At 44.9% G+C, this 12,013-nt stretch overlaps 1 protein-coding gene across 1 annotated transcript in view; it reads left to right on the plus strand.

Moving 5' to 3' along the window:
* Nucleotides 1-12,013, plus strand: part of LOC119406566 (uncharacterized) — a 24,508-nt gene continuing 12,495 nt past the window's right edge. Inside the window, exons 1-4 of the mRNA XM_049420139.1 lie at nt 1-106; nt 1,775-2,028; nt 5,932-6,223; nt 11,520-11,655. Of these exons, the coding sequence (XP_049276096.1) occupies nt 1,800-2,028; nt 5,932-6,223; nt 11,520-11,655 (657 nt within the window). The 5' untranslated portion in view covers nt 1-106; nt 1,775-1,799. The remainder of the gene's footprint in view (nt 107-1,774; nt 2,029-5,931; nt 6,224-11,519; nt 11,656-12,013) is intronic.

The raw sequence follows: 12,013 nt of genomic DNA on the forward strand, positions 1-12,013 counted from the left end.
GGAATTCAGCTCTCCTGAAATCTATGCCGCTTGTTCACTCCGCCAGACGTTCAGACGTTCGAGAGGGCCACGTTACAGCACGACCGTTCATCGAGTGCTCTTGAAGGTAAGCCTCAAACTTTCGAGCGTAGCCATGATTAACAGTGCATTCATCTTAGTAGTAGTAAAGCTTTGCTTTATGGCTTGGTGGTTATGTATTAGTTGCGCTCTTTGTTTTTATAGATGCGTTACTGTGGTTGACAAAACCAAGATATGTGTAAAGGTGGGGCGAAAAATTTTGTTCGAGAAGCGCGGCAACAGAATGTCTACCGCCAAGAGTGGGCCGATCATTATATAATGACGTATGCGGATGAAGATCCCGTGAAATGTAAAATGAAATGGCTGCGTATCTGGATCTTTTTTTTTTCCTATTCCGCCTTAGCTAGGCGCTGCGTTCGCACCGTCATTCGTAGCAATTATGGGTCGGCCGGGCATACTTATTACGCCCAAGAAGCAGCGCGCTTATTAAGAACTGGGACGACAGCATAGACTGTGATGCACCCCTCAGATCTGCTGGTTACCCGCCTTCCCATAGCGGAATGGTGTCGAGCTTTTGTAATCTGCTACAGGTGACGTAAATCGGCACGGACAGGCTTCATAGATATTTATTGCGCTATAATACCACGAGGTCCCTTTTGGAAGCAATTACGTAAGGAATGAGGTTATAGAGAGCTGAAGGGAAAAACGACGTGGAGAGCTGGTCCAAAGTTCTCAAGCCGCGCTGCCTTATGAATATGTGAGATAGCGGCCTGGGAACTTTTGACTGTCCCTGTATATACGTTAATCTGCATGGCACGCCGTAACCTTAGTGAAAAGCTTATGCGGCGACAATTTTACCTTGCAATCTACTTGCGCGTGTTGGCGCACTGAAATGTGGTTTTAGAGGGCACTGCGTAATCATCGCGGCAGCGCGCGGTGCCTCAGTTCGTCCCTGTTAATAATTCCCGGGGTTTTACATGCCTAAACCACGCTGTGATTATACGGTACGCTGTAATGGACGGCTCCGGAAACTAGTTCTTTTACGTGCGCCTAAATATAAGTACACGCACCTCTAGCATTTCGCCTTCATCGATAGGCGACCGAGGCTTGGGTGAAAACTGCAAATTTTTGGTCAGCAGCCGAGCACCGTAAACAATGTACTGTACCTACACGGCGGCTGAGGTCCTCCACGTTGTGTGGCCGATAAATTTTTTAAGTGCCCCAAGAGACTGCATATAGAGCCCGATTTTTTACTTTCCGTGTTAAGTTTTTTTACTGTATCGGTTTTACACATTTATGGAGTGTTTACGGCATAGGGGCGATATTTTGCAGACGGTGACATTCACACGTGTGCTTTTACCAATTTTTCACACTGTAGCTGCGTTTCCCTGGATAACATTGTTAGATATGTTGTCGCTCTACCTGGTTATATCGGAATTGTCGGAACACATCCCAATGTTTTATTTTTAAATTTTTCCGCTCAGGTTGGTTCAAGTACCAAAAAACAACCTCAAACGTATTCGAGCATCAGCAATTATGCTGGAATCTACAGTGATTAATTAACGTAGAGCCAGACTCTTACATCCGCCGATGAGATTTTCGACTACCAGCTACTGTGCTCGCCGCTATCATTGTGCTGTGATTGTTACCTTCTTTACTGAGCAAAAATTCAATATTTGTTTGGCTCATTGCCTGCTGTACTTTTCATTGACACAATAACCGGACAATTGTCCCCATGTTTCGTCCCCTGGTCCAGGTCTGGTTCCTGTCCCATCAGAGGCATGGCATCGCCGCCAGTGCAGAGCACAGAAATTAGTATCTTAACTCCAGACTACATGGCTCTGCTTCACAGCATGTGCACCATCACGAAGCCGAGTCTTAATGATGTCACCGCCATCTTCAAGGAATTCCGCCGTTCTTTGGATGCGAGAAAGCCCAAACCTTCCCCAAAACCATCCAAGTCGTCGCCGAGTTCCTCCGGCACTTCCGAAAAACGTGGTCGCAAGTCTGGTAAGCAGCGCCTACCTTCGTTATTCACATTTTGTTGCGTTATCGGAGCGATATCAGGAAAACCGAAAAACTGGGCGTGTATACATATTGCAAAGCCAGTTCAAGAAAGATGCGTGACCGCTGTTCTCCTGACTTGTGTGTTCTGTTTCAATGGCACGGCTAATTGGCCTAGTTGGTAGTTCTTAATTTTGACAGGATAAGGCATGCACACAAACACAAACCCTAGTAATATATTTCGATTACATCGGGCCATTTCATGTAGGCTACCCACTTCTACGTCACTAATCCACGTTCGCCCAGCGCCTGTGTTGTTTGCGTCTCTCTACTAGTGTCCGTGTTTGTGTGCGCGCCTTGTCCTGTCAGTTCTGTAGTCAGAAAATTATTACGTTTGACCACGCTTGGAAACGTAAGCCGAATACCAGATCACGTATCCAAGACAACCGGGATCATGTTTACAGGCCTCGCCTTTTATCTAAACGGGCACGGACCAGCCGCCACCCAGGGTTTTTATTAGAATGAGATACTCTTTCATCTAGTGCATTCAAGCATATCTCTTATTATTGTGATTATTAATTTAGTCTTTATTTTACAAAGAGCTTCTTCATGATGTTGTGTAGCTACGCCCATATCGATGTTTGTCCTGCTGCGCTCTCCCCTTCATTTTTCCCCCTTTAGCCTTCTGGACGTCTGCTGTTTAAGAAAATCAAGCGCTGACGAGTGAACACTTCCACTGAACGCTAGCGTCGGGGACGTTGGCCACGAAATTTTGCGGATTCTTGCTAAGATGATTCAAAGGAAACATGACAAATGTCGATGAACGGGCATACTGGTAGTATGACAACTTATGTCGCCACGGTTTTCTTCTAAGATGCCGGAAACATTATTACAGCCAATGATGCTTTGCTTCTTTTGGCAACATTGCACTATCTGACCAGTGATTAGGCTGGCCTCATTCTAGTCTTATCCATTAACACAATAAATCTGTCCGCTAAAGAAATGCGAGCCATGTTTGTTCTGCGAACAGATATTGGCTTGTCACTTGTGCCACCCGCCCGAATCGTCTCTGTGGTCAATTCCGCATGGACTGCGTACTACCTGTACCTGGCCTAATAACTTGGCTTTAGTGCAGAGCTGCTGAATGCGAGGTCGCGGGTATGATTCCCGTCAACAACGGCGGCCTTCCGATAGGGGTGAAAAGTACGAACACGAATGTAAAGATAAAAAATTCCAGATGGAAAAAAAATTAATCCAGAGTTCCCAATCACGGCTTGCCTAGTAATGATATCCTGCATATAAGATCGTTGTGCCTCAGAATTTAACTTTAATGCTTCGCAGCTAGCAAAATATGCAGTTTAACTGAAGTGTATGGGATGGCTGAAAAGCTGTTGAATACGATTACCTCCCTGCATGTGGTAAGGAGTGTTTTTCAGTTTATTTTCCTTTCTGCTATGGTAATTCGCCGTCATGATGCCTTCTTTATCGCTGGTATATCTCATTCGGAGTGTGTGTGACAAAAAAATCTGGAAAAAAAAAGACTGAATTTAGGTTTCTGCATAAAAGTTATATTGCATGTTTGTCATTGTTGTGGGATGGTCTTTCGCAACCAAATATCGCGCGAAGTAGTTGGAGGTATGAATATTCAGCGACTAGCTCTGGCGCACGCGCTCCATAGATAAGTGATGTAGAAGTGGCGTGAGTTTCTTGCGTTAGTTCGTAACCGTCGCAAGCGGCAGCACGTGAGGCTAAGTATCTAAGTATAGGCTGTTCATGCGTACCCGGCAAGTTTGTGAGCACTTCGATCTAGCCGCGTAACGGACCATGACACGCGGTTTCTGTCTTTTATATTGCCAGTCGTCTCAAGTACGTAGAAGGAAATAATTGTCCTATCAGGACAAGGTTACGAGTAGCCGAGTGACTGCTTGTAAACAGCTTCAACGGATGGTCGATGCAAGTTTTGACGTTTCCTTTGTGTATGAATTTAGTTAATTGTACTTCACTGATTGCATAATTAACCGACATTTGGAAAAAATTAAGATGTCCTCAAGTTAGTGAAGACGCTTTATCAAATGACTGGATCATGCCAAAGCAACCCCTGCTCTCCATTCAATGACAACAAAATCGCCGAAGAAGATCGAGATGCTACAGTGGAAGGGGCTGCAGATGCCACGGAACATCAGCTGCACTTTGTGTACAGGGACCGCCCATCGGCTACGAGCCACAGTCAACTGGAATAAGATAGTCACTCTTATATGAATACAAAAAAAACGCGCGCATGGTTGCACAATCCTTTCCTCCTGCGAAGGATTACAGAAGTCGAATTACTTGGTTTAGCACGCAGACGAAATAGACGAACAAATATTTTCTGAGCACTGACGGCTAGTTGAATGGCTAATGTAGGTTGTTCTTGCCTTTTGTACATTATCCTTTTATCACTTAGTTATTCTAGCTGAATGACAATCTAGACTGCCTTTGTCGGCTGTACACTTCATTACTTGACACTACTCCTCACAGGCAAGGGGTGGTGTTTGTAAACGTGTAGACACAGGTTCAATTTAAGATCATTTCTGGGGGGGGGGGGGGGGGGGGCGAAATGCAAAAATACACACCGTGTACTTAGATGCAGGCGCACGTTATGGAACCGCAGTTCGTTAAAATTAATCCGTAATTCCACAATACGGCGAGCGTCATCCTCATACTGTGGGCGGGCATGCAAAGCCGCCTAATTACATTATCAGTTATGCAACTGTCCTCTCAGCGGACTGCCATATACGGACTCATCATGTGTAGCCCACTTTGTAACGAGTGGTGATGGTTTCGGTAGTCTAGTCATATAATAATAAGAGTAAGCCAAAGCAAATTTGCCTTTCATGTCACATACACAATAGAAAACAAACATTTAGTTGCATCCAGCCAGAATGTGTTCACTCCTTTGCCAGTATACGTCTGTTAGGTGTCGTTTGTCACCATGGCGGGCGCGTAACTCGCGATGACCTAAAAGAAAGCCGAAAGGAGGCGCGGAAAGACTGAATAATCCCTTTTATGCCCAGATATGCCCCGACAGAAGCAAGACTCGCCATCTGCGGAGAGCATTCCTCTAATTTGGTCTGCAGCAGTGCCATTGACGCGTCAGGAATAAAAATATATACCGAGCTTGATCGCTGTTAAAACAAGTCTGTCGAGCGACAGTCGGGTTCGCTTGCTTTGGTATAAGGATGAGACTACTGGTTTGCTGGCATTTACTTCATCGGAGGTCTTCGTTTAGCCAATGACAACAAGTCTACACTCTTCACCTACCGCGATGATCTATTGGTTAATGGTGCTGTATTGCTGATTCGAAGGTCGCGGGATCGAATGCCGGCTGTGGCGAGTGCATTTCGATGAAGGCAAAATGCTGGGGGCCCGTGTACTGAGATTTATGGGCATGTTGAAGAGCACATGATAGTCAACATTTCCAGAGCCCTCCACCACGGGGTCCCACATAATCATATCTTAATTTTGGGACATAAAACCTCAATATTATTGTGAAGTTTAGATACCCTGGCTACACGTGAAGTGTACACGGCAAGGCAAGTGAGCCAATGTGTAGCACTCCAAGACAACAAAAACGCTGTTAGGCGCCGCCGGCGCTCTAGGATTGAACGCGCCGTGAACTTATGTTGGCAGCGCCTCTGGCGGTGGTGGAACGAAACTCACTTTCACCCACTCTTTGTTTGCGCAAACGCGCCGTACTAGTGCTTAAAATGGATTCATTTCGCTGGTGTTGGCCTTCGCTGAGCTTGAAGGTTAGATTCATGCGCGGATCTGTTTCTAACCTAACAGAGTACAGTACAGAGTAATAGTAACAGAGTAATAGTACACTGTATGTATCCCAACTCTTCATTGCTGCTTGCTCAACACTTCCAGCTACTCGTGCCAGTGCTGCGAGCGACGATGCCGGCGGCGACGACTGCGGAATAGCACACACTTCTGTGGGCTTTGAACGCTCCTGCACGTGGGAGCCGGACGAGAAGCGCTGTTGGATCATGTCAGACATGGAGCTGTGGAACCGCATTCTCGCCCACGACTGCATTGAACTTCGGCAGTTCACGTGGTGCGAGCTCGCGCTAATGGGCTACCATTGGCCCGAAAAGAAAACGGGTGACCAAGACATTCTTCGCGCCTCGCTACTCATCCACGTGCTGCTTCGACAACACAGGTATTTCGAGGCTCTTTATATAGATTTCACTTCAGCGCTTCACATTACGCACTTCGGCGACAGATATGCCAGATCCAAAAAGCACGCGTCGTGCGACCCCAGGCGCCACTACCTGTGCTTTATCGTGTCGGCAACGCTACGTAAGACGAAGGAAAATAATCATTCAAGCACTACGTCAGATGGTTTACCAAACAAGCGTAAATGTGCAGTCCGGGCGTTGTTCGCTCGGTTAACCTCGATGGTTCATTAATGTCTGTCTCAGTGATATGGTCACGTCTGGTCACGTCTGTTCAGGAACCTTAACTGGTTTTTTTTTATTCGCAGGTTTGATAGTTTTCTTGCAGAAAACCAAAGGGGTGAGGGCTGAGGCACTGACCCCTGTACAATCAGTGCTCGACGAAGCAACATAATTAAAAAAAACAGCTATGTAGACAATCAACACATGATCGAGTAACATTAACAACATGATCAACATGATTACCATTAGTACAATAAAAAAGATAGGTGACGGAACTAGCATAAGGAACAATACACCATATTATTCCGCCTGCAGTCATTGGCACTGACAACACAACAATGTGCAACACATTTAAGGATATTTGCAGATTTTTCTTTTGTACACTGTTAAAGAGGACGATTCTTTTATTATTTCTAACAGTTTTTGTTTGAATTTAAGCGCCTAGGAATTTTATCTCAAGCTGCAGTAAAGTAGAGAGGTGGGCGAGTTGGAACTGATGCATTCTCGAAAACTTTTCAGCGCGAACTGGACGGAGCACAAAGAGGACACAAGACGAGCGCTGTCTAGGCAGCGCTCGTCTTGTGTCCTCTTTGTGCTCCGTCCAGTTCGCGCTGAAAAGTTTTCGAGAATGTATCTCAAGCATTGCGTCCCGTAATTTGTTCTGGTCTTGAGCGCCCGTCTGTTCTCTTCAGTTTTAGTGCAGCGCTGGCGAGTAGTGTGATTTGCTCAATTTTTGGAGTAGACAACTTCGACATTTTTGGTGGACTAGTGGCGAGTAGTGGGGCTTGGTCAATTTCTGTCGCACATACGCGCTAGGAATTTTTGGGTAAACAAGACGGGCTGTTTCGCCTAGTCAAATAAGCTTGGCTGTAACAGTATACAATTGCCGCTGTGAATGTGATTTGCCAATCAAGCTATCAGCTGATCCGATGCAACAATTTAACGTAGCCTTGAACAGTTGTGGCGTTTTTTTTCGAAATGGGCTAAATCCAGAAACCGAAACTAGCTCAAATATTGCTCCATTGGCAAGTACATTCTCTCAACTTTCCTCTAAATGAGAGATCGGAACGAAATGAGTCAAATACCAACAGCTACGTGTGCTCACAGATCCCGTTTCAAAACGAAATTGAGCCAGATCCATGCGCTGTATGGATCGAAATGAGTCAAATCCAGTATGCCGATAGTAGAGCGCTTCGGCGATCACGTGATTCGGCGAACGTGGAAGCCTCCGTGTGATTTCCCGCCTAGCCTGACTACTCTGCCTGTTTTCTGGGTGTTCGTGCAAGTTTTTTTTTTTTTTTGCCCTTTCGGAGCTGGCTTATCATGGGTTCTGGTGGATGTGAAGAGATCGGCGAGAGATCGGTCCCGAGACGTCGACGACATCGTGAACAGAAGCAATGTCGACGCCGACGAAGCAAGAATGTGCCACTGCCCGAATTTCAATAAAGTTTTTTCAAGAATACCGCTTTGAATTCCATGTCTCAATTCGAAATGAGCCAAATCCAAAGTTATCATGCTAATAATGGTGAAATCCGCTGCATATTTTTTAAATGATTGTGGCCAGAAACTTCCCCTAGCCGACATGTAAAACATATCATAGAATAGCTTTGACAGCGTTGTATTTAGTTTGCATAGCAAATTTTTGCCGTTTTCTCAAATTCTCTTTGGATGGATTTGACCCATTTCGAAAAAAAACGCCTCAGTTGAGCAATGCACTGCGTCCGATTATCTACAGAGAGACAATTAAATGACCTGTAATGCAACAGGGCTTGTTGCTGAGCTAGTTGGTTCATAACTTGAGGAAAAACTGTAATGACGCAAAGAAGACGGTGACGAAGCGAAGACACGAACAGACAGACACGGGCGCCAACTTCCAACTGTTTATTCTCAGAAACCGCGCCGATTTATATACGCTAATGCAGCGTTCGCGCTGCTATCGGGAGTCCGCTAGAATTAATGTCCGCGGTCTTACCCAGGCGTTTAAACACACTAGCGCTGACGACCTCGTTTCGCAAAACAGCTCGTTTTGCAGTAGGCATTCTAGGATTGTTTGAAACGGCCAATGTTACGCGCACAAACGTTCCTTTCCTTGGGGCACGGTTGAGACATTCACCGAGAACTGAAGGCAGGCTAGCAATTGAATAGGCGATGCGCAAGAGGGCCCGATTACACTATCGCTTCCTATTCTTGATGGCAAACCTCAAACGTCCTCCAATTTTAAGTGTGAAGCATTTCTCAGCGAACACTAGGCACTTTGAGCGTTATCTATCTATCTATCTATCTATCTATCTATCTATCTATCTATCTATCTATCTATCTATCTATCTATCTATCTATCTATCTATCTATCTATCTATCTATCTATCTATCTATCTATCTATCTATATCTATCTATCTATCTATCTATCTATCTATCTATCTATCTATATCTATCTATCTATCTATCTATCTATCTATCTATCTATCTATATCTATCTACTATCTATATCTATATATCTATCTATCTATCTATCTATCTATCTATCTATCTATCTATCTATCTATCTATCTATCTATCTATCTATCTATCTATCTATCTATCTATCTATCTATCTATCTATCTATCTATCTATCTATATCTATCTATCTATCTATATCTATCTATCTATCTATATCTATCTATCTATCTATCTATCTATCTATCTATCTATCTATCTATCTATCTATCTATCTATCTATCTATCTATCTATCTATCTGTCTGTCTGTCTGTCTGTCTGTCTGTCTGTCTGTCTGTCTGTCTGTCTGTCTGTCTGTCTGTCTGTCTGTCTGTCTGTCTGTCTGTCTGTCTGTCTGTCTGTCTGTCTGTCTGTCTGTCTGTCGACCAGAGTAAAAGCAGCTGAGCTGGTTCTTCGTGACTGTTACCTGCCGGACGCTTACCGACGTATCCTGCAACTGGGCCTTAAACACTGTTTGAAACCGGTACTGAAACCTGTTGAAAAGCTTGACCTTTCGAGGTCTGTATAAGATTGCGTTTCTGAAAGTGAAAGCTCCTTTTGTTTAAATGAATGTGCTTCTGGTGTTCCTAAGCTCAGTACTAATCCTGTCTGGGAAGCTCACGATGTGCACAAAACTAGTCGAATTACAAAAACATGCCGGTCCACCTCGCAACGCTGAACTCAAAAGAAAACAAAAAAAAGATACTGACTCGCTGATTGCTTCGCATGAAACTGATTCCCACAATACATAGGATCTGCCGAATTTTTTAGCAGCGCAAACGAACTCATTTTGTCTTCCGCTGTATGTCCGCATGGGAAACACATGCGGGGAACACATGCGGGGATTCGTGCTTCCCATTATTCGAACGTTCCTTGCCACCTATTATGCGCTTTCCACACCACTTTTGTGCTTGGATTTATTGAAACGTGTATTCAGATCGCGCCACTCGTAAAGGGTATTGGGTACAGTGATACTGATAGAACGTTTGTCTGGTTTTAAGATTAAACTTTCAAAGTTTGACATTTGTTCTTATAGTGCGTGCGTTGTTAGAAGCGATCCAATCAAGAAAACTCGCCGGTTCTCATGGCGATGCACCATTTGTGGCCTCATACGAGTGCTTGCGCGTATTCCCTGCTTTAAGCGCAATATAGCAACTGAACATAACATTCCCCGCTCAAGTCAGCCTTAAATAGTGGTGGTTGCCGCTGAGTTGTATAACACCAATTATCAGGTGTTAGGTATATACGTTTCTAAGGGAGCTCTTGAATCTATCCAATGTCGCAGGTGCACAACAGCAGCCAACCAGTGCGACTTTGGCATTTTATATGCGCACTTGTAGTCGTCATGTCTCGGGAATATCTCATCTTTAGCTGCTACTCTATTGCGATGCTTTCTTGCTCACATGTTGGTTGCATCTTTGCCGATCGCTTATAGATTAACCATCTGTCCAAAACATTTAGGCTTTGACCTAACGAATTGGTGTATATACCAAGAAATAATAAAGCTGTCGTGACTATCAATGCCTAATGAAGACAATACATAAATGTACGTTCTTCTAAAGCTGTGCGCTAGATTAGCTGGTCATCCACGTTCAGAGTGCAACGGTTCCTCGCTGCTAAGCTTGAGGGCGCAGGCCCGATTCCCGGCCACCGTGGCCGCATTTAGATGGGGCAAAATGGAAAGAACAGACGTGTGCTTATATTTGGGCCAACGTCCGAGAGTCCCAAATGGTCGAAATAAATCTGGAGTCGCCCACTACGGCGTCCCTCATGGTCATTTCGAGGCGTTGGCGCTTAGTACCCAAGCACTTATTATTAGTATTCGGATGGTTCCTTATTTCTCCGCTGAAGCTCGCGTGCAGAGTATACTGTGATCAGTGCAGATTTCGCTGCTTTTACTATCGCTTTTCTGCTAACTTATAGGCAACGCAACCCACCAAAAGTTGCTATTGCGTCAATAAACCCGACTGAGCTCTCATCACCTCTTATACTTGATTTTAATTAAAACCACGAATTAACGACTCTACGCTTTCTTTCACTTCATGATATGCTCACTGCTCACGGCTGTGGTTCATAAAAGCGAGCTGTCCCATGAACCACAATTCTTTCGTTAATTTTAACGCGAAAGCCTTAATGCTCTTGTTGAGCTGCACACTGCAGGTCAATGAAGTGTCACAAAAGCCCATGACGTCACGCCGTGACGTCCTAATGTCGTCACACCGAGCGCGCTTAAAGACGTAACGTCGTAAGGACGTCCTTGCATGACGACACGTCGTGACGCCATCGCGTGGCATCGTCGCTTGTTTAAAGTTTGGCCGGCCCAGGAGGTATTGCAACGCCACGTGCGGTGAAGAAAGCTTTAGGCAGTAGGAGCAATGCATTCGACTTACAACGGCAAGGTAATCTAAATGTAATGTGCGTCGCTAACACTGCAGGTCACTGTATTGCATGAACTCCGGTCAGCAATTGTATCACTTCATGCATTATCAAAAACTGCGGCAGGCTTTTGCCTTCGAGTGGTAAAGTGCAGCATGCTTTCGAACTTTTACGCTGTTTGTTGTGACGAGCATTTACGCGGTGCAGGTGCGTGACGTACATATACTTGGACTTGGATTATACGGCACTCGAGAAACACGTCTTGTGGCACGCCCTCAAGACTGGCGCCATGGGAGTCAAGCGACTGGAGTACCGGCAAAACTTCATGGACATGATTTGCGCGGTGAGCGTTCAGAGGATCCGCGAAGCTGTCGATATGTTGTTGGGTTATTTCAATGGGATATAAACTATTTTACGGATGGGTTTCAGTGCCGCCATATTGGGCTGTTAGCATTTGTGTTTTGCTTCTCTAACGACTAAGCGAGCAGTGTTACTGTATAGACGCATACGCATGAAAGCGATTGGGTTAGTGCATACGATGTTTCATGGCCTTATTAATTCACGTCGCAATATACAAAAACAAGAAAACATCGGGTTAACAGCCCAAGACGGCGGCGCTCATATGTCTTATGTAAAATAGTTTATAGTTCGCACATATACGTTATGGGAGGTACTGCAGGATTTCTACAAGGACTAAGAAA

Source organism: Rhipicephalus sanguineus, chromosome 10, assembly GCF_013339695.2.
Source record: "Rhipicephalus sanguineus isolate Rsan-2018 chromosome 10, BIME_Rsan_1.4, whole genome shotgun sequence".
Classification (NCBI taxonomy): Eukaryota; Metazoa; Arthropoda; class Arachnida; order Ixodida; family Ixodidae; genus Rhipicephalus; species Rhipicephalus sanguineus.